At 39.2% G+C, this 27,897-nt stretch overlaps 1 protein-coding gene across 3 annotated transcripts in view; it reads left to right on the top strand.

Annotated features, from left to right (window-relative positions):
• The window catches only part of Snx27 (sorting nexin 27), a 68,130-nt gene extending 49,637 nt beyond the window's left edge, over positions 1–18,493 (top strand). For all 3 annotated transcript variants that reach the window (XM_074103768.1, XM_074103770.1, XM_074103769.1), the window contains exons 2-10: positions 2,730–2,832; positions 4,043–4,316; positions 6,030–6,127; positions 6,723–6,818; positions 7,206–7,356; positions 8,055–8,215; positions 8,670–8,859; positions 10,243–10,412; positions 13,257–18,493. In XM_074103768.1, coding sequence (XP_073959869.1) covers positions 2,730–2,832; positions 4,043–4,316; positions 6,030–6,127; positions 6,723–6,818; positions 7,206–7,356; positions 8,055–8,215; positions 8,670–8,859; positions 10,243–10,412; positions 13,257–13,325 — 1,312 coding nt within the window. In that variant the 3' untranslated portion in view covers positions 13,326–18,493. The remainder of the gene's footprint in view (positions 1–2,729; positions 2,833–4,042; positions 4,317–6,029; positions 6,128–6,722; positions 6,819–7,205; positions 7,357–8,054; positions 8,216–8,669; positions 8,860–10,242; positions 10,413–13,256) is intronic.
• Positions 18,494–27,897: the final 9,404 nt, after the last annotated feature.

The raw sequence follows: 27,897 nt of genomic DNA, 5'->3' as shown, positions 1-27,897 counted from the left end.
ACCGGAATTTCTATGGACCCACACATCTTTTTAATGTAATGAAATGACTATCTTTAGATTGCCTCGACTTAGACGTTTGATTTTTTTCGCTACTCCATGGGGTAGCACACCTGTTACTACCTTGTGGCTGTCACTTCGTATTTGAGCTTTTGTATAAAATTGTCAGAAGGCTTCTAATGACTAATGACAAGGGTACTAAAGTGTTAACATATCTTTAACCTCAACTGTACATCTCTTTTATCTGTAATAAGTACGATGCATGCAGTGCAATGTATTATTTACTGAAGAATTAAAGTATATTGGTCATTGCCGATGATAAAGCCGCAATCGCACTTTGTCAGTTATCTTTACACGTGTTGGGGTCACGGCTGCCAACGGCCCTAGCTCACTACTCACTATGATCCTCAATAGGATATTGACATCATCAACCGGTTGATCTACTTTGTGAACAGTCAAAACGCTATTCAGCGTGTTTTTATTTAAATTTAAACAATCAAAAATCGAATTAGTTATAGTTGATTGAAAAAGAAGAAGAAACAGAATACGTACAACAAATTAAATAAAACATAAAGACAACAAAAAAATATATTTCATAATCACATATGTCCCGAAAAGCACAATGATGGTCAAATCAGCATGGCTGGTTTTCAGTCAGACTGACAACAATCCATCTGGTTTTCTGGTTTTAAATTAATTATTTTTTACTCCAGCTTTACTTAAGTAACTACGTTTGTAAAGATGCGATTTTCGCTAAAAAAAAGAGGCCTCTAAGGCCTTATTGTCTAAGTCATTCGTAATAACAATCGCTTTCACCACTGCTTTCGTCACTAGAATGAGGGTAGAAAAATATGGAGAATGCAATCCCGAGCACCTGGGCGATAGACAATATCGACGGTGAAGTACCAAGATCTCCTAACTGAATGAAGTTTGACATGCTATTGAGGACCTTAGAGTGCTAAGCTTACCGAGTGCGGTAAGCTAAACCTCCTCAGTTGCATGTTCGAGATTTGTCAGTTAGAGGTATTGGTATACTTACCTACTTCACCGTCGATATGGCATGGCCACATCACATCACAGAGGTAGTATTCGTATTGTTTAGCTAGAGGGTGCTTGTGATCGTATTAACTCTTTCTACCCTCATCCTATACCATGTGATAGAAAGAAGTAGACAACTTGACGTGATTCCAAGTACCTTAGATAATAAGGCATCTGTTTGCCCAAATGGTCAAACTCAGAACAAACCGTCACACAAAATGCGAAACACAAGGCCTTGATTACAGATCAATAAATTGCAAACGCCATCTGCTTATCTCTCTTAATTACTCATGGATACACGTGATTATATTACTAATTGATGGTGTAACAATCGATTATTATTGCATAAGCTTATTATTCTGTCGTAAATTGTGCACAGACTTTGTGCCCATTGCGTATGCAAAATACCTAATGCAATAAAGCAAAAACATGCGTGATCCGCACAAACTTCTGAGTTACCTAATTCACAAATTGTTTATATAATGATAACAATAGATTCGTTCATTTGGCGAATGTTAATATCGAAGATTGTACCAAAAAGTGTTGTCAATAGATAGCGCTCTGAAAATGTAATAAAAAGGTGTGCTTTAATTTCTTGATGTCTGCCGATCAGTGATATTCAGAATCATCCTCCAATCGAAATCGAAGAGGCAATCATCTACATAGCTATATAATTTTCTAAAGTCAAACCATAAAACCATTTGATTTTTGAAGTGCGGTAATCTCAGCGACGAACGACCTCAATCGACTGGACCAAATCGATTCGCATTGATCTGAACTTTTATCTATATCGATGTAAAACATGAACAAATCATAAGTATTATGGCAGGCAGTTCCCAAATTATAGTGCTAGCTAACAGGCGGAGAAAAATCATCCATCCTAAAAATCAATTTTTTTAAGAAGCTGTCAAAGCAAAATGCTGACTGCTTAGATTACAATTATTTCCTATTGTCATATTGGTGTTTAAAAAGACTGCCAAGTATCAAAATTCCTGAGATTTCGAGTCTTAAGTCTCGTTGGATATATTCTTAATACTTAGTCGATGCTGTCTATTTTGTTTGTTACGATCACCTTGATGCTCTGATCCGGCCTCGCTCCGCAGTTCACTAATACACCGAAGTCTATGATAAATATCCTCTGCTATTTTAAGACCGATTGATAGTATACTATGTTGTTCTGTATTCCTTGTATCAGCCAGCTTTGGACCTTCGTGCCTGGAATTTATATTCAGCCAATTTGTTATGTACGGATACTTCTTGTATTTTCCTTTCAAGTTCCATTTTTGTCTGTTAAACTGCACGTTAGCAGAGACTGAAATGTGTGGGCAGTTGACTGTTATGTTGTAGCCGAAATACGTTCTATCATTACAGTAGCTCAACACCTATAAGTATTTTACGCATTTTGCTAATCATACTGTTCCTCGCTTGCTTTGACGGACGTTTTTCAATCACCATCCGAAATATCCCAAGATGTTTTCTATCTTTATGATGTCTAGCTTTTGCCCGCGACTTCCTCCCGCCCCCGGGAACTATACGGTTCCGTACGGTTCTCCATATTAAATTCATCACGATCAGTTGAGTATTTTAAGCGTGAAAGCGTAACATACTCACTTTGGCATTTATAGTATTAGTAAGGATAATTGATTCTGGAATGCATATAATTTTTCTATAATGACATCGCTTCGTTGTTTCAGAAATGGTGTGAACGTGGAAGGATCCACCCACAAGCAAGTGGTTGACCTGATCAAGTCCGGAGGGGACTGCCTCACTCTCACAGTTATCTCTGTCACGCCCAAGGTGAGTAGTTTCTAGGAAATTTTCCTTCTCTACTGCACTTCTCTACTCTTCTTCTAGCATTGATGACATCATCATGGTGGCAGTAACATTGTTACTGAAGCATAATAACTTTTTCATCATACTTGCTCGTAAACAGTAAAAAATAATAATAATAAATATCACGGGACAATTCACACCAATTGACCTAGTCCCAAAGTAAGCTTAGCAAAGCTTGTGTTATGGGTACTAAGCAACGGATAAATATAATTATATAGATAGATACATACTTAAATACATAGTAAACACCCAAGACCCGAGAACAAACATTCGTATTTTCCATACAAATATCTGCCCCGACACGGGAATCGAACCCGGGACCTCAAGCTTCATAGTCAGGTTCTCTAACCACTAGGCCATCTGGTCGTCTACAGTGTCGTAACATGCAGGCTACCTTGGTTGCAACCCCCCAAATAAAACCCTCGACCTTAATGTGCTTGTCATGAAACCGTATTGATGGTGCTGCGGCGCATGCTGAGGGACGGGGGGGGGGGGCGCTGCCATTTGATTTGGGCAAAAATTACGATATGACTAGCGAAGTGTATGCGAACTTTGGCGCTCCCTGATTTATGGTACCGCGGGCAGCGAGTGTAACATAGTACTTGCCGGTCTAAGTCTTAAATGGCCGATGGCATTTGTCTTCACGAGTGCCAATCTACTATAAACATCTATTGACAAATCAAATGAACCGCGGTAACCTTTATAGTTAAAAAAAAAAATCAAATGATTTATTCAGTAAATAGGCCGCAATGGGCACTTTTACACGTCATTTTTTTAAACTACCAGCGCTTTCGGAAAGACCACCATTGCCTGATAGAATGCGCCGCAAGAAACTTGGCAGAAAGTCATTTTTTCACAAAAATATAATTACAAATAAAATACTTAAAAACTATATTATACAATTAAAGAAAAAAAATACAAATAATAATAATAATAATAACTAGCTCTTGCCGGCGACTCCGTCCGCGTAGAATTCGTTTATCACTATCCCGCGGGAACTATGCAATTCTCCGGGATAAAAATTATCCTATGTCCTTCCCCGGGACTCAAACTATCTGTATACCGAATCTCATCTAAATCGCTTCAGCGGTTTACACGTGATGAAGTAACAAACAAACAGACTTACAAACTTTCGCAAACTTTAAAATATTAGTGTGATTTCTGTTGTTTACAGGAAGCGGAACGTCTGGAGCCATGCGACGACGGCTCGGCCCCAGTGGGTGTAATCGGCGGCGCGGCCAACTCCCGCGCTACTGTCTACCAGCGCTACGACTATACCGACAAGCGCTCGCTACCGGTCTCCATACCGGACTACCGGGTCGTCATGGAGCGGAACACCGGCCGGTCATTCGTGGCCTTCAACGTCCACATGGCTGGAAGGCATCTCTGCAGCCGGCGGTACCGCGAGTTTGCTGTGCTGCATCAGCAGTTGCGGAAGGAGTTCCTTGGTAAGTCGGGGGTCCAACTAAAGTCTCGGTCATCATCATCAGCCTATGTACGTCCACTGCTGGACATAGGCCTCTCCCATGGCACGCCACTGAGCACGATCCTCGGCCACTCTCATCCAGCTCTTGCCAGCCGCCCTGCGAAGGTCATCGCTCCACCGAGTCTGAGGTAAAGTCTCGGTACTCAAACGAAATTTTGACAAAATTTTCAGTTTAACTTACAGGCTTTTTTTGCTGACTGCACCTACTTAAATTGTCATGTACTGTCAAGGACTTTAATTCATGAGCCACCATACCATTTCATTTTCAAAGGAAGAGTCATTATGATTTTCCTTGTTACTGTGAAATGGTTCCATGGTGGCCACTGAATTAAAGTCCTTGACCGGATCAATACAGATGCAGTGAATTATATTTTTCAAGGTCAATACGTAGCGTATCAGTAAATATATTGATATACGTTTTTTATAGCTGTATTATGGGGCCTATGTCTTACAGTGGACGTCCTACGTTTGATAATCATATCTTATGCCAAAATCAGTTTAAATTAATCGTCATCATCAGATTATGATGAATTTAAACACATTGTGGCATAAGATTGGCATGAAAGGCATGATTCTAATTAGGCAGCGCACTGTCTAATTCGCGTTTTAGGCCAAAGCGACTGGCATATTGCTTTAGGCAAACGTAGATCAAATCTAGCAAGTATAGTAGCCTATCCAATTTATTAAAAACGTAAGCAAAATTCTTGTATAAACACCCACTGGATCGAATCAATAGGACATTTATCTATAATTCGTGTCTTTTAACTAGATGTCTAATCACTTTTTTCACCAAATTTCACTTGATTTCAATATTTAATTTTCATTTGAAAAATCTTCGTCTAAATCTGACGTTATTTCTTGATTGAAACATGTGTATAATCTGGAGTAGCATAGACTAGGACTAGGAAAATTTGATATTTTGAAAATCGATTAATGCGCGGATGAATAAGCGATTTTTATTTACTTTCCTTAAAATTAAAAAATAGTTACTGCTTTTATAATTGAATAAACAGTCTTTGGAATTAAATCAAGCATTGTAAATAATAAAATAGACAAAAATACGTTGATCTATTCAATTAATAAATAATCGATTTACTGAACAGATTAATTATTTTGCAATATGTTCTAGGTTTTCACATCACATAGGGGCTGTTTCACCATCTATTTATTAGTGTTAACTGACGGTTAAATGTGATGCCGTCTACGTCTATTCAAACGAAACAAATAGAGACACTAATCAATGGATGGTGAAACAGCCCCTTAATGTCTATGGTCGGGTTAATGGCGTCTTTGTTTACGCTTGCCATAAATTGGATCGGAATACAATATAGTGCAAATGTTAAATGAATATACCTAGCTTAAATGGTGATTCATCTGTTCTGTTTGTCGTAAACAACGGAAATATAAAGATAAATCCTCCCACCGCATATCATTTGTATGCGTGCTCGAAAATTAAGTAATGTAACGACGCACCTATTCTATCAGCAATAACATTCACAAAAATTCAGGTTTAACTGTTTAAATACGATTAAATTGATCAAATGTTGCCATACATGCTTCCGGATTGTAAGTTTCATCACGAACTACTTTCTGATCTGTCTGATGCAAATGTGTACTTGGGTAGTATATCACACAAATGGGTTTGCGAGCTTAACCTTTACTTCTATTTCCGTAGGGTTCAACTTCCCGAAGTTGCCGGGCAAGTGGCCGTTTACGCTGAGCGAGCAGCAACTGGACGCGAGACGGAGAGGTCTTGAACAGTATTTGGAAAAGGTGAATGGCAACAAAAATCCTATTTAATTATTATTGAAAAGTTGAAGTCGATTTACACTTTAAGTTTACACATACTTAGATACCTACTTGTAGGTATTTTATTAAATTAAAAAAATGTGCTTATATTTTTTGTAGTAAATACTGACTCAATGTGCCAAAACCCGGTAAAGTAACTAATAATAACCTGACAAAACCATACTATCAGTCTCAAACAGGACAACCATTATAAATAAATAAATATCACAGGACTCTTGACACCACAACACACACATTCCTGTATTTAAGATAATGTTTCTATCTCCAAGAGATTCATAAATGTTACAATACAAACAATCAAAATAAAAAATTCAACGTAGATTTTTACTATCCCACCCAGCGCAAACCCAATAGAAAGGTACAACAGAACTGTCACAATTACTTTCAACCCTTCTACTCGCACCAAATTAAACTTACATAATTCGTTTTTTTTTTTTCATTTTAAAATTCAACCAGACTGTGTTTTACTTAAAGTTTATTTTGGAAATATGAAAATATAAAATTGTTTCAGTTTAATTTTAAAGGTGCGTACTGTTTCTAACGTAAGTAAATTTTGCAGGTATGCGCAGTACGAGTGATCGCCGAATCTGATGCTGTGCAAGAGTTCCTCACTGATTCCGACGACTCTTCTAACCCGTCGCCTGTTGATTTAAAGGTAAGTTAGAAAAAATTTAAACGCCGAAATTTCACCAAAATTGAGAAATGCGAACTGTAGAAGAGAACAAACAATAATATTATTTAAGCTCTCGTGCGTCATATTTGATTAAAATACTAAATTAAACGGTTCAACTCATGATTGTAAGTCAGGAACGGTTCGACTAGGCATGAAAAAGATCTTCCGAAATGATCGAAACTAGTCAGATCGTGAGTTGAACCATTAAATTTAGTATTTAAATCAAGAGATCAGACGGCTGGACAGACATACGAAAGCATGTATGCCCAAGCTGCTCGCGATTCGCGCTCGCTCCCACAATTAAAAAACGTAAGTATGAAAGGAATTTTGAAAAAAAAAAACTTGATTTGTTGACGACTTTATTCGCAGGTGCTGCTCCCTGACAAGGAAGTGGTAACGGTGTCCGTGCTAAAGTCGACGAACGCCGACGACGTGTACCGCGCTGTATGCGAGAAGATAGGACTCTCCAAATCGGTGCAGAAGTACTTCTACCTGTTTGAAATCGTCGAGTACAATTTCGGTAAGTTGAAACTTGTATGTATGTATGTATGTGATGAATACATGAGTTTCCCTTGTTCCCCCGTAGTTACATAACCATCTTATATACTCGTAATTAGCACTGGTAAGAGCCCAAAATTAGTTCCTAACTTAATTAGTTCCTGGCGCTTCCCTGGCCGATGCCGAGGCGCGCTCGCTTCGCTCGCTCGGCTAGCGCGTTGTGGTCGCAATTGTACCTAACACTCTTCCTCGCTTTGCTCTTCGTCGTATGTACAGTCGAGTGCAAAAATATGGACTTATCGAATCCTTCAAAACTATGTACCATAGACTCATTCCTACGTAATAAGGCCGTGGTAACATATTCTTTAGTGGTTCGAATAGACACATATTGACTGTACTTAATTTTTCGAAACCTAAATTGACTGTAAAAGTGATCAATCACACTATCGAAATATCTGCGAAGTACCAGTGCTATATAATCGTTTATTTTTATAGGAAAAAAAAATTGATTTCATTTTGCACTTACTTACCATAAAGTGAGATTGAAGCCGTTTGCAGATGGCCTACTCCGAAGTTCGAAAATCGAAGTTCGTATCGTACCGTCCCTCTCGCTCTCCTGTATGAGTGTCAGAGGGATCGAACGAGACGAACTTCGATTTTCGTAGTAGCCCTGCAGGTCAGAAATAAAATAAACATACATTATCGAGTCTGTCTCCTCAGAACGCAAGCTGCAACCTAACGAGTGTCCCCACTCGCTGTACATCCAGAACTATTCGACGGCGTCGTCGTCCTGCCTCGCTATCCGTCGCTGGGTGTTCAGCCCCCAGCGGGAAGCCGCCGTCTGCGCAGATCCCACCGCCGCCGCCTTCATCTTCTGGCAGGTAACGACCCAACTGTAGAGGACTTTCATCCTCATATCAGCCGTAGAATATATTGCCACACCAATCGATCGATTGGTGTCGTAGGTTTGGCTGATCGAGGAATACCGCTCAATAAACGATTGGTCGACAGCCCGATCGGCGCTACTGTTGATCGATGGGTACAGTCTGCTGCGTTTGAGGTTTCAAAAATATGTATACAGGACTTTATTGCCTGAACATTCAAAGTCAAAGTCAAAATATCTTCATTCAATTTTGATTTAGGCTATAACAAGCACTTATGAATGTCAATAAAATCTTCCACCGGTTCGGAAAAACCTCTGTTTGTAAATTCGACATGTTTGTTTTTAAAGCAACGTTAATGAAAACCGCGATTTAATTTTCGGGAATTCCCAGGGGAATTTTTAAAAAATCCTGAATTATAATATAACAAGTTTCGTTTGTCTGTTTGTGTTAGGCGGTGGAAGACGTGAACCGCGGCGTGTGCGTGGCGGGCGCGCGGCTGTACCAGCTGAAGGCTCTGCAAGACGTGCGACGCGCCGCGGACTATCTCGCGCTCGCTCGCACGCTGCCCGGCTACGGGGACGTCGCCTTCCCCCCGCTCAGGAGCGACGCCTGTCCCACTCCCACGCTCAACGTCGCTGTTGGTGAGTTTGAGAATGAGGTTGCTTCATTTTTTATAGTTTAGGTAATATGCTAGGTGCAGGCATGCTAGGGTCAATACAAAAAGATCGATACTGCCAAAGTTGCAAAATATGTATACAATACTTTATTGGCTTATTAAGAGCGTTTATATCTACTGAGCTGGCAACGTTGCATTTTTAAAATTTAATGAAAATTAAAAATGTGGACTGATAGAACTGTTCTTAATTATAATGTCTATCTTGTGTCTATTATTATTATTCTTGTGTCTATTATTGTGTTATGGTGTAAATTATAATCTTTGCCAGCCAGTTCCTTTTGTCGGAGGCATCGCATCGCAAAAGAAAATGTTTAAAAATTACTATTTATTGCCACGACAGCAGTATAAGTATTATTATCTTTTACACTGAGCCACGTCACTTCTCCCTTTGTCTATGGTTTTAATTTTTTAATTTTTTTATTTTTATTTTTTTTTTTCTCCGTCTGACTGGGGCAAAGGAACTGGCTCATGCATACATGTTTATTTAACGTTTGGGCTCCACAAAAAACCAGCGTTACTGCACATAATGTGCGGCAACACATGCTGAGTGGAGACCCTTTTTGGTATCCTGCCGTGTCACCTAGTAACATAGTTTTAGTGCTAGTTCTAGTCTTAGTTTTAGGTGGTACATTTTGGAGCCAAAATAAACTTTTCTTTCTTTCTTTCTTATTCCAATATTTATTCGTTATAGACTTTTATTTTCTTTATAAACCGTTACCGACTTAGGGCGCTGAGACGTGGTCCTTGACTGTTGGCCTCTTAGAGAGGTTCAGAGTCACGCAACGAGCTATGGAGAGAGCTATGCTTGGAGTTTCTTTGCGCGATAGAATCCGGAATACGGAAATTTGTCGAAGAACTAAAGTCACTGACATAGCTGGAAAAATATGCAAATTGAAGTGGCAATGGGCAGGCCACATCGCTCGAAGAACAGATAACCGTTGGGGGAGAAAAGTCCTCGAGTGGCGACCACGAACCGGAAGACGAAGCGTTGGCAGGCCTCCCACCAGGTGGACTGATGACATCGTGAGAGTAGCGGGAAACCGGTGGATGCAAGTGGCGAGTTGTCGTTCATTGTGGCGTTCTAAGGGGGAGGCCTTTGTCCAGCAGTGGACGTCTTCGGGCTGATGATGATGATGATGATGATAAACCGTTAATAAACATTTGTTCGTTTTTAAAGATAAAAGTCTATCACGAATAATTATTAGAGTAGACACATTAACCTTTATATATTAAGAACAGTTCTATCACACCCACATTTTTAATTTTCATTATTTTTTTATGGAATAATCGAGAAAAACTAACAAAAATGCAACGTCGCCAGCTCAGTATTAATACTCGTATTCCCAAGGCTGGAGCGGTCTGAAGCTGACGGCGTGCGCGGAGTCAGCGCCGGCGCAGACCGCCGAGATACCGTGGCGGCTCGTGCGCGAGTGGCGCGCCGACGACGACGCCGCCGCCGCCAGGCTCACATACACCGCGCACCACCACACCACCACCATCGCGCTCTACACGCCCGTGGTGAGTCTACCGGAACATTCTAGAGACAGTGTCCGGGCCACCACCACACCACCACCATCGCGCTCTACACGCCCGTGGTGAGTCTACCGGAACATTCTAGAGACAGTGTCCGGGCCACCACCACACCACCACCGTCGCGCTCTACACGCCCGTGGTGAGTCTACCGGAACATTCTAGAGACAGTGTCCGGGCCATCACCACACCACCACCGTCGCGCTCTACACGCCCGTGGTGAGTCTACCGGAACATTCTAGAGACAGTGTCCGGGCCATCACCACACCACCACCGTCGCGCTCTACACGCCCGTGGTGAGTCTACCGGAACATTCTAGAGACAGTGTCCGGGCCACCACCACACCACCACCGTCGCGCTCTACACGCCCGTGGTGAGTCTACCGGAACATTCTAGAGACAGTGTCCGGGCCACCACCACACCACCACCGTCGCGCTCTACACGCCCGTGGTGAGTCTACCGGAACATTCTAGAGACAGTGTCCGGGCCATCACCACACCACCACCGTCGCGCTCTACACGCCCGTGGTGAGTCTACCGGAACATTCTAGAGACAGTGTCCGGGCCACCACCACACCACCACCGTCGCGCTCTACACGCCCGTGGTGAGTCTACCGGAACATTCTAGAGACAGTGTCCGGGCCATCACCACACCACCACCGTCGCGCTCTACACGCCCGTGGTGAGTCTACCGGAACATTCTAGAGACAGTGTCCGGGCCACCACCACACCACCACCGTCGCGCTCTACACGCCCGTGGTGAGTCTACCGGAACATTCTAGAGACAGTGTCCGGGCCATCACCACACCACCACCGTCGCGCTCTACACGCCCGTGGTGAGTCTACCGGAACATTCTAGAGACAGTGTCCGGGCCATCACCACACCACCACCGTCGCGCTCTACACGCCCGTGGTGAGTCTACCGGAACATTCTAGAGACAGTGTCCGGGCCACCACCACACCACCACCGTCGCGCTCTACACGCCCGTGGTGAGTCTACCGGAACATTCTAGAGACAGTGTCCGGGCCATCACCACACCACCACCGTCGCGCTCTACACGCCCGTGGTGAGTCTACCGGAACATTCTAGAGACAGTGTCCGGGCCATCACCACACCACCACCGTCGCGCTCTACACGCCCGTGGTGAGTCTACCGGAACATTCTAGAGACAGTGTCCGGGCCACCACCACACCACCACCGTCGCGCTCTACACGCCCGTGGTGAGTCTACCGGAACATTCTAGAGACCGTGTCCGGGCCATCACCACACCACCACCGTCGCGCTCTACACGCCCGTGGTGAGTCTACCGGAACATTCTAGAGACAGTGTCCGGGCCATCACCACACCACCACCGTCGCGCTCTACACGCCCGTGGTGAGTCTACCGGAACATTCTAGAGACAGTGTCCGGGCCACCACCACACCACCACCGTCGCGCTCTACACGCCCGTGGTGAGTCTACCGGAACATTCTAGAGACAGTGTCCGGGCCATCACCACACCACCACCGTCGCGCTCTACACGCCCGTGGTGAGTCTACCGGAACATTCTAGAGACAGTGTCCGGGCCACCACCACACCACCACCGTCGCGCTCTACACGCCCGTGGTGAGTCTACCGGAACATTCTAGAGACAGTGTCCGGGCCACCACCACACCACCACCGTCGCGCTCTACACGCCCGTGGTGAGTCTACCGGAACATTCTAGAGACAGTGTCCGGGCCACCACCACACCACCACCGTCGCGCTCTACACGCCCGTGGTGAGTCTACCGGAACATTCTAGAGACTATGCAACCGCAACCGCGCATCACTATAAAGGCTGACCAGGAATATAAAAAACCTGACGCGAGGGCAGCACTTCCACTTTTTATATTGTAACATTCTTTACGCTTACTATACGATACCTACCAGTCATATTGACAACGGTGTCGATGATGTTATTTAAAGGAATATTTTCTAATCTCTCAGACTTTTTCTATGATAAATACTTTTATACATTGTGAGTTATTTTCCTTCCAAGGCTATGGATAATCTTCCACATTTTAACGCACAAAAACACAAAATAATCTTTAAAATACAACACGCAAAAAACATTAAAACACATTTGACAGCAATAGGCAGATGACATTTGAATTTAGTGTTGCCAGTGCAAGAAATTAGTTCTATTGGTTTTCCGCAATATGTAATTCTCGTCAGCCTTTACTACCAATCATCGCGCTCTATAGAGTATACGCCCATGGTGAGTCTACATACATACTTTACTATGGTGATACACTCGCTGCCTGCGGTGCCATAGATCATCTCTGCGCAAAAGACAGACCTGACGCCATCACCCACTTGACCCGATCACTATTGCGTTTAACACATTTGTGGTGAGTTAACTGGAATATTCTAAAATCACTCGCTGCCTGCATAAAACAATAAGGCCAAAACAAGTCGAGTGTCCCCTATTTTAATATTTATTAATGGAATATTATCATACGTTTTGCATGTTAACAAATACAGAAATTTAATTAAAATTTTAATATGACGACCGGATGGCCAAGAACCTGACTACGAAGCTTGAGGTCCCGGGTTCGGTTCCGGGACAGATATTTGTATGAATAATACGAATGTTTGTTCTCGGGTCTTGGATGTTTAATATGTATTTAAGTATGTATTTATCTATATATCTATGTTTATCCGTTGCCTAGTATCCTTAGTACAAGCTTTGCTTAGTTTGGAACTAGGTCGATTGGTGTCAAGTGTCCCCATAATATTTATTATTATTACTGAATATTGTGTTTTTTAAACCAATGCTTATGTGACGATATGTTCTATTTTTCTCTTACAGTATCAATTCCTTTGCAACTGCATGGACAGAATAGCCGAGGAAATGAGCTGGGTCGACACCGGCGACTAAGGAATCTTACTCGGACTCGCTAGCTTACGAGCAGTAAGTTAGCAACCAACTGTATTATGCCATCAAAACTCCCAAATTGGTAGATTTTTTTACACTGGCAACATTCTTGTACGGCAAAAAATTTAAACTCAGATTAAAAACTCAGGCAGGTACCTTTGTTTGATCTATTATCGCTTAGTCTTGTCACACTTATAAAGAAAAAAATGACTAGACATAATTTAAAAAGATAATGACTGTTTTAAATTTCATATTATGGTGTCTTGATTGTCACTCACTACTTGAAAAAACATCACAATTACAGGAGTATTTAGTATTTGGTCTCTATGCTACTGTTTTCAGTCTAAATTCTCCAACATCTTCAATTTTGGAACAGTAGTGTTGCCAGCGGAAAAATCCTTTTTCTACCAAAACGGAGCGACTCGTAGTTTGTTATTCTTATCATTATTATAAAATATACTAATGTTAATATAATACATTTATTTATCTTGATAGTTAAAATATTTAGGTAACGTTACTCTATACAATCAATTACTTGAATCGTTAAGTCTAGCGAACTGTTTGGCGTTGAATGAAACAAAATGGCGGAATGGAAGTTTTGGCGCCAATGCAGCTATGATTCTACGGATCCCTATTAACTATGTACCTATGAGACTTATTTTCAATTGCTGCCTGTTTTTTATACTATAAAGTATTTCCCTGTATGTTTGATGTATTTTTTTTTTGCCACCATGGACTACTACTGGATGCAAGATGAGTAAGCGAATGCACAGTATTGTTGATAATTTCCTGTGCTTTTCTCTTTTTTCAATGAACTATTTTTTTTTCCATTATTATGGTTTTGCGTGTCAAAACTGACAGGTGTCAGATTAAACATATCGAACGTAAATGAAGCGTACAATCTGGCAAAATTATCCCTTCAAACAGAAGCCATTTATTAAAAAATAAAGGGTAAAATCAGCTTTTGTTGGACTTTTTTTAAATGCAAACTATTAGCGGTGCTGTTTGAGTGACTCAACCTTTGTACTGTGCTGGACTGTAAAAAAGCTTTACAGCTCGCCGATGAACTCTAAGAAATGTATAAAATACAGGTCAAAAGGTTCTCGAATGGCGCCCGCGGACCGGGAGACGAGCTGTCGGTAGGCCTCCAACAAGATGGAGCGACGACCTGGTTATGATCGCGGGATCGCGGTGGATGCCAAAAGCACAAGACCGGTCTGAGTGGAGAGCCTTGGGGGAGGCCTATGTCCAGCAGTGGAAGTCTTTCGGCTGACATGATGATGATGATGATGATGAAAGAAGAACATACCTAAAGCAAAGACAAAATAAAATACAGCCTAGGGCTCTTCAAAGCTAGGGTGAACTAATATACCGGTGTATACCTTTGGCGTCATGTTCACGTGACAGGGCTCCATCACGCGTCAATTTTATGTAAAAAAAGTTTCTTTTTGCGTCCAGTGGTAGGTTGATCTGTGGTAAACATTATGGTGTTTTAAAAATGAATAAATCCTATTTATCTTTAGCTCTTAAGGCTCATTTTTGTACTTACCCTATTTTAGTTTACTATACCTATAATTAAATTAAATTATAAAGGCGTTATGCATTTAAAAATGAAAAGTAAACAATAAAGTAATTCAATTACATAAAATAATCGAATTAAGTCATTATGCATATTGTCATTGGCATCATTATTATTCATAGTACGTACCAAAAAAACTATTGGATCATTTAAATCATGTATGTACCTACTATATTTATATTATATATTAACCGCTCTCTTTAAGTTTATACAAGATTGAGCAAGATCTGTTTTTGATGAAGTGGAAAATCCAGAAATTGTTACAGCATTTTTGATGCCACATTTTCTTTTGCTACAATAATCCCTTTTATCACAAAATTTTAAGTGTTTAATAAAACACTTGCTTTAAAATAAGTAAGTTACTTTCCCTTTCGATCCCGGCTGATACGGTCGTGCGGATTAATTACATTTGAATTTGAATTTTGACATGGATTGTACATAAAGTCCACTGTCGTAACTCTTTTCATACTCGGCTGGGTTCGGAAGGGTTTGCGTGGTATTTAGTAAAATGTAGCAAAATTTAACAATTTCTTGCTTAGCAAAATTAGGGCTAGATTCCTCTAAAAGTCCCGCCCTGGACTTTGGAAATTGCTTTGCATTTTGTTTAAAAGTGCAAGTGATTTCAGTTCTTATTGATGGTAGCTAGTGAACCATTAACTGTTAATGTGTATTTTAAAATATTTTCCATACATATCCTTGTTACGTGGAGTCAATATTTTTATATATTTTCTGTAAATATTTAGATAAAAGTATTATTTTCTGTGTCATCATTGTCCTGTTTTGTAAGTGAGAATATGTGAATGAAAATAACGAAAAACTAAGTGAAATTATTGGAATCTTTTTTATGAAATCATGGAAAAAAACATTTTTATAGTTTTAGCTTATAAATCATGTAGATATTAATTTTAGAGTTTTATCATATTTTGTAAGTTGAAATGTACGTTATGTGATATAGAATGCAGTATTTCCGTCGCAGTTTGAGATATTATGATTTGTTTAAAAATGTTTACAAAAACATTATTTCGCTTAAGAAACAGACCTAAGGAAAATAAGAAAACTATTGATATTTTATAAAAAAATTGACATCAATTATTTATTTATTTCAATTTTAATATTTTATTTAAAGTCGTAAAAAATCTTCGACTGACTGACTCATACTTTTTCAGCCTATATAACGAAATCAGATACATTCGTTTTGTTGACGTCAATTTAGCTTTGTTTTTCTTTTTTTCCGTGAAGGGGTGAAAAGGTGTGGCAAGTTTTTAAAACGTGTAGATAAACATACCGAAAGCAATACATAAACATGTTCCTAATAAACATATCCCGGGACTTTCGGGGCACGGATGATTGACATTAGCCAAAGAGTAGGTATCGAGTTAAAAAAACAGAGTGCACTCAAAAATACATGATATTTAAAACACAAAAAATATTAAATTTTCGTAAGATGAAATCGTTACAATCTTAATCAGATTAAGTTTGAAAATATTTTTAATAAATTGAAGTCGGTTTTAAATAAGAATTTTGGCTATAGCACACTAAACATCATGAACGAATTGTTACAAGGCAATGAAGTAGAACTGCGATCGCAAACACATCGTGCAACAATTGATTTCTTCGAGAAATTTAAATATGCACCTATTACAACTGCCGACGTAGAAAAATCATTCAGTGGGTTAAAATGGATATTTACAGCAAGACGCTGCTGCTTAACTGTTACAAATTTAGAAAAGATATTAATAATTTATTTCGAAAATCATATCAATTACTAAATTTACTGCAGGTAACTAATTAACGTTTTTTATTATTATCTCATAACAAGCCTTGGTACTAAACCTAAAGTACTAAAGTATAGTTTACAATTCGCAGTGAGGTAATTATTCATTAGGCATAATATGATGTTTTGTCAGAATAACCTATCTATTAATGTCTACTCTTTAGCTCGTGCCCCGAAAGTCCCGGGGTATGCTAATAAGATCAGTGTTGAAGCAGTTTGTTTTAACCCCCGTAGAGCTTCAAAGTTTGTATTAAGATACCTAATGGTAGCAAGATTTAGATAAGCTTCTTTTTTCTACACGCTCATATTGGCAAGAAAATATTAGTTTCATTTTATAATCATAAGCTAATTACAGCGATTTTTTACTCTATTTTCTCTTCCAAAATTGAAGTGCCATTTGTTTAGGATTTAAAAGAATCTAATGCTCTCGTTTTTTTTTAAACCGTCCTTTCAATGTATTTGATCATGGCAGTAACAGCGTAAACGCCACATGCATATTGTTGCTTGTCAGTTATTTTATTATTTAAAATAAAACCTATTTAGTTGTATTTTAGAATATGTGCTGTCTTTAATTTAATACTAAGTTATATTTATTTATGCAAGGGACAGTTTAAAATGTACCTCTAAAACGAGTCTTAAAAATATAAGTAATAGTCATGATGTTTTTTATGTATCTACAGGGGGTTTGGAGTTTTAGATTTCTGGGTTAGTTAATTTGAGATTTAATTTTGAATCCTTTTTGTGGGTGTATAAAAATTAAGAGTTATTATTTATTATTGGAAAGATTGACTTTTTAAGGTACTATTTTGAGTGTTCCGATTCAGCCTATCATGAACACGACAAGGTGACATGTACTTAGTCAAGTTACAGTAGTTTTTAGTGTTAAATAATCAATTAAAAAATAATCAAGAACTAAATATGGACTTTAAAGCGATGATTTTTGTAAAATAAGGCGATTTCCATTTCACTATGTGTTATATTATTTGTTAGATTTCTTTCTTGGATGTAAAGATATTCATTATGTTATTGCTTTAATTAAAAACTATTCTGTGTCATTATATCGAGCCTCTGCCATACGAAATTGAACTGATACAAAATAAAAAATATTTTATTTCGCTTACCGCTGTACCTTTATTTATCAAAATTGTGCAATAATCATACATATTCAAGGAATCAATTAAATTGTATATTAATTTTAATCATTTTGTATGTCGTAGCCGTTTATGCTTAATATAAAAAAGCGTTCTTATGTAGGCAGTTAGTTAATTTATGTTTTTTTAACGTTTAATCCTAAATTTAGTTATTTTATTTTTGTTTCTACCTAGTTTTTGTTTTCTGAAAAAGTGGCTTTGATTTGTTTTGAAGTTTTAAGTGGTTAGTACCTACCTACAGAGTGTTCAAATACCAACATCAACCCCTAAAAGGGTTATTGACCGGCTCTTGATCGACTTTTGATCTAATTGAAAATCATGCCATTAGTAAAAATAATACATTTATCTATTTGGTGGTAAAAGCCAGCTTTCTTGAAATTAGTTTTTACCCCTGCAGGGTTTATATTGTTTTTCGAACAAACTGTATATTTCGCCCGTTTAGAGTAAGACAGATATTATATAATAAATATATAGCAATGTTAATTGTAACAAAACAGTTGTTAACTATATGTTCGACTCCTTACAAACTTTTGTATGAGATACATTCCAGTTTGTAGAATAGTTTCACTTCATACATACATATAGTTAAGTGTGGTCACAGTTTGAATAAATGAACTTATATCAGTATGAATAGGTAACGCTTAAATAAAATGTAATACTGTAATAATTGTTTTTCTTTAATCCTTAACATAACCAAAATCCTACTTATTATAAAATAGAAAGTTTGTGAATATGTTTGTTACTAAATCATGCAATAACGTCTGAATCAATTTAGATGTTTGCATGGTGATAGTTTAGGTCCCGGGAAAGGAACCAGGATAGTTTTTATCCTGGAAAATTGCTTAGTTCCCGCGGGATAGTGAGGCGAGGCGAGGTACAATAGTGGTAACTAAATTTAGTGGTTTGATCTGGCGTCTCAAGCAGAGGATTATGAGCTCGAGTTTTATGTGCAAAATTATATAGCTTTAAGATGGAAGGAAAACGTGAGGAAACCTGCACAAACCTGTGTAGAAAATCAATGAAGTTCTTAATGTTCTGGGCCCGCGTGGGAACTACGGCCCAAGCCCGTTCATTTTGAGAGGAGGCCTGTGCCCGACAGTTGGGCGTATACATCCGAAATGATAATGGTAAGTGATAGAGGAATTATTTACAGACTAATTTGCGTTCAAAAGCTAGTATCTACAGATCTATTGAATACTTATCTTTATTTTATGTGTTTAGTTTTAATGGGTCCCACTGAAAAACAGCGTTGTGGCTTGCCGCAACATTATGCTGAGTGGGTCCCAATTTATACTATTCGATGTTTTTTTTTAATTATTATTTCTTCCTAACGTGTTTTTTCTGTGTATCGAATAAGTGTAAATAAATCTCTCTCTCCCTTGTACGATACCGTAGGTACATACATAGAAAGCATGTTAAGTAAATATGTAGGTAGATATAGTTCAAGTTAGTTGTACGGTAACCGCCCACGCAATAGCATCTAAAAATTGTATGAAAACTGGAAGTGGAAATACAGATCCTTTTCAATTTATGTTCGGCGTTTCCTTCAAACCAAGACCTGCGCCGTTCACCCTCCCTCCCTCCCTCCCTCCCTCCCTGTCACAGGGCTCTATCTCTTGAGTCGTAATAGTTAGATAATTGAAATTTTCACAGCTTATGTATTACTGTGGCCGCTATAACAACAAATATACTAAAAACAATAATAATATTTAAGGGGGGCTCCCATACAACAAACTTAATATTTTTGCCGTTTTTTGCTAATCTCTAAAGTCTTATAGACAACTAGCTTCAGCTTTAATTCAGTTATCGTGCGCTGTTCCCTTGGGAACTGCATTTTTCCGGGATTAAATGTAGCCTATGTTACTCTCTGGCCCATAAACTATCCCAATACCAAAAACACGTCGATCCGTCGCTCCGTTTCGACGTGAAAGACGGACAAACATACATACACACTTTTGCATTTATAATATTAGTATGGATTGTACGGAACCCTTCGTGCGCGAATCCGAATCGCACTTGGCCGGTTTTTTCTGGCCACTTCTGCAAAAGTGGCCGAATATTCTGATAGATTTTTAGTATTTTTAGTTACCTGGTAGAAAACGACATTTTTTTTTATTCGACTGGATGGCAAACGAGCAAGTGGGTCTCCTGATGGTAAGAGATCACCACCGCCCATAAACATCTGCAACACCAGGGGTACCTAGGCCTAAGATGGGATACCACAAGTGCCAATAATTTCACCGGCTGTCTTACTCTCCACGCCGAAACAACAGTGCAAGCACTGCTTCTTCACGGCAGGATTAGCGAGCAAGATGGTGGTAGCAATCCGGGCGGACCTTGCACAAGGTCCTACCACCTGCAAAATCAAAATCTACAGTCAATCCGTAAAAAATGTGGACAGAAAAATGAAGTGGTTGGAACGCTTGAATAATTGCCTTCCCAGTAAAGTTCGTTCAGTTCCGTCACACGTCAAAACTCCAAACTATAAACCCAAACAATTTCATCACTTCACATGAAAACAGCAATAATTACCTTCAATAACCTATGATGGTTCGTAACGAGGTCTTATTTGCTTGGTATCGCTAACTGACGGTTCACGACGTGCTAACTTAATGCTGGGTGCCCCTGGCACCTATTGGAGTCATGTTAATATGGCGTAGCGCCACGTAGCGCGGTCTGGGCAGTTGGAGGTGGCTGTTGAAGGCCAAATGCAATGCACCCGAAAGATTTGAAAATGATCTTCGAATGATTTGTTAACTACTGAATTTCGAGTTGTGTTGAATTTTTTTTTTATGAAAACAGCGAAGCGTGTACCTAAATCATAAATTCGAGAGTATTCAGTTATCTTCGTACCAAATTTCCTCCAAATCCATCCAGAGGTTTCAGCGTAAAGGAAAATAAAATACACGTACGCACAAACTTTCGCACTTAAAAAGTAAAATAATGTATACTTACTACCTTACTAAGGAATATATGTTCGCACTTCGCACATCACTTTAGAACGACTGCACCTTGTGTTTGTAATTCTCAGAAAATACGAAAGACAATGAAAGAAAAATTGTGTGCAAGAGTTAAAAATGCAGATTTAAAAAATTCCATACAAAAAGTGTGCGAGTGAGTGAGACCGCAGATAAGAGAAGCCTATATATACGTCCTACTCACTGCTGGGCACAGGCTTGACAGAACTCTCAGAATGAGGGGACAGAAGATACCCAACCAGCAAAATCCCTCTTACAACCATCTCAAGACTATAAATTTTCACTCTAATATTGGTTTTATATCATCGTATAAGCCTGGATTTGGGCACAAATTATAAGCGTATTTATTTTAACATCGTCCTAATATCAGTCTTATTGAATACTGTTCGCATTTACAATAATCTTTACAAAACTAATTTAAGCTGCCTTAGGCTAATATCGCTTTTACGTAAGTATTTTGTAAGCCTGCATAGGCTTATATTGGTCCAACGTTAGAATCTTGTGAGCCTAAACAAGCTTATTTTGATTTTATGTACGACCATAGGAAATTTTGAAACATTCCGCGTGCATTATGCTCGGTGAGTGAACTGCAGCGTGGCAGAATAAAATATTGTAGTGACAAACTGAATGCAAGTATAATAATAGTAGTAATATTAATAACGTGTTTGTTATCATTGGTGGTTCTTTATGTTGCGCGGTAAGTATTTACGTTGGAAAATATTATTTACTGTAAAGTAGACCCTGTTTTACGCTTCAAATTTCATGCGCCCACTCAAATAATCAATTAAAATAGTATTTTCTATCCTCGTATATTTTTTTATTTCTATAATTGTTGTGAAAATGATGCCATTGTTATAGTTGCACTTTTCCAGCGCACTATTAGACTATTGTAAGATCATTTACTCTAATATTAGCATTCTGAATACCAATGGTACGGCCATGTTGAATTAATTTAGGGTTCCTTGCTTTACCTACATAAAACATGAACTGTTTAACCTTTACCTGATTTTATCCTAACCTGATCACTTGACTTTATAAAAACAAATGTACTAAAAGTTTTTACTTTTTATTTAAGTGACAACGTTGGTGATGTAAATGGCTGAATATATGGATTTAGACCATTACTTGACCAAGAAAGACTTCCGTATGTTAAAGAATTTAACATGGCCTTGGAAAGAAACTCATTTCTTGTTGAGTGAAACGTGTCACGGATGCGGCCATTACAATAACGTTTTTTTCAGTTCCTATCTTAGTAGTGACAGTAAATCCTTTTTCAAGCTGATTCATTTCACTAACAAAAGACCCCGGATAAGCATCTAAATTTGATGGTTTTACATCTCCTGAGTAAATATCTGTAAAAGAAGATGAAAACCATAAAATCAAACAAATATTAGTAAATTGTTCACTTATGGAACTAATATAAAGAAAGTTTCAGATTGCGGGTATTTGGCCCGAGCCGAAGGCGAGGGCTATAAACAAGCTATCTGAGGCTTTCTTTATAATTTCCCGTGGTGAGCATATGATTTTACATCTTCCCCTGGGTGTAAAATGGCAATTGCCATGTAAATATAATTACAACCCGAAAGGATATTTGTGCGAATTACCTACTCAGGCACAAAAAGTGCTACTTTGCGCACTAGTGTGGAAAAGTATACGCCATTTCTAGAAGAGATATAGCATGCATTTTTCCGTGATATAATAATTTCTTGATGGCCACAGCAATCTCTGGAATTGGGTTTTGCGACTTATACAGGTTAAATTCTAATTAGGCGTTGATACGAAAGCGTATGCATATACTGATTAGTAACAAACAACTTTTCCAAAGAAAAAACTTTAGAAAAATGAGTTTTTTTGAATTATTTATACTTTAAGTCAATGCCCAACTGCAGTGTAAATCAGTTTTTAAGGCAAAATCTTTTTCATAATCAGTTTCGTCCTCGGTCGAAGATTCATTTTCACTGACATGATCTATGTCACAAACTGAATCTCTGTCCTCTATATCGACTTCTTGCATGAAATAAAATCCTGCAGAACCCTCACCAATATCTTTCTCAACACTTAACTTGTCTGGTGTTTTTATGTTATGCTTATATTAGGCTGACATTCTTACAAAAGCATTTATCAAAACCATTATAAAATCAAATGAACTAATATCATTCTAATATCTTACTAAACTATTGCTATTGATCTTATAATAGCTTTAAACAAGATCAAAAAAGTATACGCTTATAATGTTCTTATGTTATGCTGATATTAGTCTGACATTCTTACAAGAGCATTTATCAGGACCATTATAAAAACAAATTAACTAATATCATTCTAATATCTTACTAAACTATTGCTATTGATCTTATAATAGCTTTAAAAAAGGTCAAAAAGTATACGCTTATAATGTTCTTATGTTATGCTGATATTAGTCTGACATTCTTACAAGGGCATTTATCAGGACCATTATAAAATCAAATGAACTAATATCATTCTAATATCTTACTAAACTATTGCTATCGATCTTACAATAGCTTTAAACAAGATCAAAAAAGTATACGCTTATAATGTTCTTATGTTATGCTGATATTAGTCTGACATTCTTACAAGAGCATTTATCAGGACCATTATAAAATCAAATAAACTTAGAGAATGGTGCTATAAGAACAGATATTCTCAAGTACAATGAGTCTTCGTAAATGTTATTGTAGGAGTAAGAGGCTTATAATAGTATTATAAAATGAGCTTATATACATATATAAGACTAGGTTATAAGATGGAGAGTTCTTGAGTCTGTACTAGCTTATCTAAGGCTAATATAAGAGCAGTAACATGTTCCAAAACAATTATAAGAGCGCTATAAGCCCACCACTCTCATAAAGTGCGCAATCCAAGACTTTTTTGCTGGTTGGGTACTTACAGGGTAGGTTCAATCTATCATTATCGTCATTAGGTCTAAAATGGAAAAGACCTTTAGGTACTCACCATTGGGTAGATCAAGGTTGAAGAAGAAGAGAAGAAGACCACGTAAGGCGAGTAGAATCCGAATACGAATATTTGCTCTCGGGTCTTGGATGTTTAATATGTATTTAAGTATGTATATATCTATATACTTAGGCACTTGTCTCACCGCCAGCGAGGTAACGATTGGCTATCGACTATTTTCTCGCTCAAGAAACGAACAAAAGATATAAGATCCTGTGTGAGTAAAAGAGACACATATATTAATAGTTGATCGCTGGCTGTTCACACTGTCGGCGAGAACTCGCTCTTACATCTTTTGTCGCAGCGACAAGAGCTATAAAACTCGCTGAGCTATATATACTCGCTCAGCGATGTCAGCTTGGCGGCCGCCCCGCACGAGCGAGTCGAGTGGAGCGAGTAATCGCCCGTCGCACGCGAACACTCGCTTACAGCCGAGCGACAAAACTACACTCGCTTCTCGCTGCTCGCCCACTCGTTTCTAGTTACTCGCTCTACTCGCTTCTCGCTCATCGTCGGCGGTGGGACAAGTGCCTTAAGTATGTTTATCCGTTGCCTAGTATCCATAGTACAAGCTTTGCTTAGTTTGGGACTAGGTCAATTGGTATCAAGTGTCCAATGATATTTATTATTATTATTATCTTTATTTATTTTTTCATTCTTAGGATTAGGTTTTTATAATAGTTATAAGAAGTAAAATACAGAAAAGTACATACAAAATAAAAATATTATAAAAACCTAACCTAGTTTGCCGCCGGTAACGGGGCAGGGCCCAAGCTACCGGTGGTCAGGGCCGCAGAGTGAGGAACCTCCGGACGATGCGTGCCGTGTCCAGAAGTACCGCCTTCTGTATCTGGCCCTTATTATTATTATTATTACCCTTCATTCACCATCAGTACCGTAATCCGCTGATGTAGTAGGTACTCAGACTGCATCATGTAGGTCATGTCCACGCAAGCGATTTCGCGCGCTGTGTGTTCAAATCCCAAAGAGATGTGGCTCCTAGTGGAGCCAGAGGTATTTAGAATGAATATCTAGACGATCCGTCCTCCGCGTTAATTTGATAATACACTATTCTTGTATAAGGTGACCTGCAAACGCGAGCGTAGAAAGAAATTGAATTTAGTACATTGCGCCATAAAGGCGGTAAATAAGGTATTACAAACGAGACAGCCGCTGAAAAATGTATGCGCCTTTACAATATATTATTATGTGTACAACTACACCTAGAACCAACTACTCGTAAATAATATTATTTAAGTATTTACCACATTTTAATGCAATAAAGAAATTTGAAATTTGAGGGTGTAATAGAAGCTCGAAGTCGAAGTAATTCCTGTACAGAAACGTCGTGCGTCGCGCCATCTGGCAATATTCAGCACGGCGTTACGTCCCTCCCTCTCCCAAACTTGACTTTGTTCGATTGCCGAAAGAAAAAATACGTATACGCAGTATGAGAAAACAGGACGACAAGGGGTCTGCTGTGGCCGAGCACTCGATGGACTCGGATTCGACGCACTATATCAGATTTCATAGGTTATCTGTACTTGCGAGAGAGCAATTTTTCATTCCGCGGAAAGTGCGTGACGCCATCGAGATTAGTCATCGACCGAATTTTAACCGGGATAGTGGTTGTCCGGTACCTCCGAGTTGGAAAACGGTGTTAAATACTCGTGCTGCGTCATCGGTTGGTGTGAACGTACCTTTACAGAGCGATGTTGTTAGTGTTGTGTGCTACCCTACATTTGACAAAACGCGGGTAGTTGTGTGCCGGTGTCAGTTTCGTCGGGTAGTCGCGCGAGCAGAGCGGCGGCGTGTTGCAGCAGCCGCTGAGTCGCGTTGCTCCGAAGACGAAGGGCTACGGATTAAGCCGAAACATGTCGAGCTTAACTCGATTTAAGACGTGAGTGATCCGGGTCAATATATTTAATATGAAAAAATACGTGTTCAACATTTTCCGAAAATCTAACTAGGTAACGGATTTAAGCGGATAGGACGTCAGTGGGTCGGGATTGGGTACGGCGGGCCTATTTACGTGGCTGTATAGTGTATATCGTAAAATCCGCCAGATCACAAAATGTCGCCATTTCATGATATGCCTAAAAGTTGGCCAGGCATATCACGATGTACCTGAGAAACAATACGGCAGATCAATTAGAGCAACGCATTCGTCGATATTACTAGCCTTATACCGAGCAGATCGTGATATGCTGAAAAAAAGAAAAATTTGGGTACGATGAGCAAAGCAAGGAGTGGTTAGTATGGATTGTGACCACAACGCACGAGCCGAGCGAACAAAGCGAGCGTGCCGTGGCAGCGGCCGGCGAAGTGCCAGAACCAATATGGCGGGGTTTCATGATATGCCTAGGAATTTCATGATCTGCCTAAACTGGCCAAATCATGAAATGGCGGCGTTTCATGATATCCCTAGAAATTTCATGATCTGGTGGATTTTACGATCGGCCGCCGACATATCTACTTTATGTGAACAACATCTACCGACGGCGGGCGCGGGGCGGAACGTGTGCAGGGACCGCGAAGTGATGTTCAAATACAGCCAAGTAAGCACTTCCAACCCGACCCGCTGAGGTCCTAATGCGTTAAACCACACAACGTTTAAACTTTATTTATTTTACCTAGGAAACTAGGTACCGTAAACTGCTTCAACTTTGCCCTCTGGCCCCAACATTCGATTTAGAGTCGATAACTTAGCACCCTTTTGGTTTTAAAACTTTTATCCCCCCGTAATAATAATTCCCGTGTAGATAAAAGTTTAAAACCTATAAGAGTGCTAAATTATCGACTCTAAATCAACTCGGGCAATGTTGGGGCCAGAGGGCAAAGTTGAAGCAGTTTACGGTACCCAATTATAGCTGTAATCGGAACAATATGTCGCGTGCTGTGCCCCTTAAAGATTGTAACGCAAGTCGCGATGCCTTCGGATGCGCTGCAGACGCTTCCTCCCAGACGACATTAGCTGGGATTAGTTGCTATACTATCCGCTTGTTCAGGGCTTGATTATTTAGGTTTTGTACCCGACTGCCCGGAGGAGGGTTATGTTTTTACACAAGTGTGTGTGTTTGTATGTTTGTCCGTCTTTCACGTCGAAACGGATCGACGGATCGACGTGATTTTTGGCTTTCAAAGGCCGAATGAAAGGAAAAGTTTTAAAGTTGTTTAATAAAATATACAAATATTGAACATTCCCCCTCATATCTTAATAGGGCCATTGTAATAAAAAAAAATAGGAATCAGTTCAATTCTAACTAATAACGGCTGATAGTAAGAAAACCTATAAAACTCTTTGGTATTAAAATTAAAACAGAAAACTTCCGTAATATCTATATAGCCAAGTCGGAACCCTCTCCGGGCGAATTTAACCCGCACTTTGTACAATTAATAATTATTAACGAGGGAACCCTAAAAGAAGCTTATACGCCACGTGATGCGCTCTCGCGTGATTCCTGCGTAAGTGTGGATCGCAAATCGCGCGCAAGTAAAGCAGATCGTAATGAGCGCGCACCGACACCGTGTCCGACTCACGCGCAGGTGATCGCGACAAAAACGTACGAATTGAGACGTCCTATTTTGAAGTCGGTTTTTGAGTTTGGTCAAAATTAGTGTCTGTGTTTATGATTGGTTTCGCGAAGTGTTAAATTTTAATGTTTACGCGGTCATTTTAAATTAATATTTAATTTGTTTCAATTGGATTTCCTGTGATTTTGAGGCAAAGAGATTTTTATAAAATTGTGGAGTGCCTCGTTCACTGTACTTACTAATGGCAAAAATTGAGAAATATGTAATAAAAACGTAATCGTACTTGAAAAATTATGCAAACTCTGAATGTACTTTATCGATGTTCAATTTCAACTTCGCTACGCTTGTAAACATTTTGCATAAAAATGAGTTTTTACAGTGAAGCGAAAATAACTTACCTTGGCTGAATAATTTTCCATTAAATGTTTATTTACATTTTTTTATTATTTTATCCACACATCTCTTAAGATTTTTAAGTTAAACTTTATCCTAATAATGCATGCCACAGGTATTTTTGTTTAATACATAGACACATTATTTTTACAAATTATTTTAACCATTTAACCTAAATGATTCTGCAGTGCAGTTG

Source organism: Choristoneura fumiferana, chromosome 21 (genome assembly GCF_025370935.1).
Source record: "Choristoneura fumiferana chromosome 21, NRCan_CFum_1, whole genome shotgun sequence".
NCBI lineage: Eukaryota > Metazoa > Arthropoda > Insecta > Lepidoptera > Tortricidae > Choristoneura > Choristoneura fumiferana.
The sequence above is the reverse complement of the archived record's forward strand: the minus strand, read 5'-3'. Positions and strand labels throughout refer to the sequence as shown.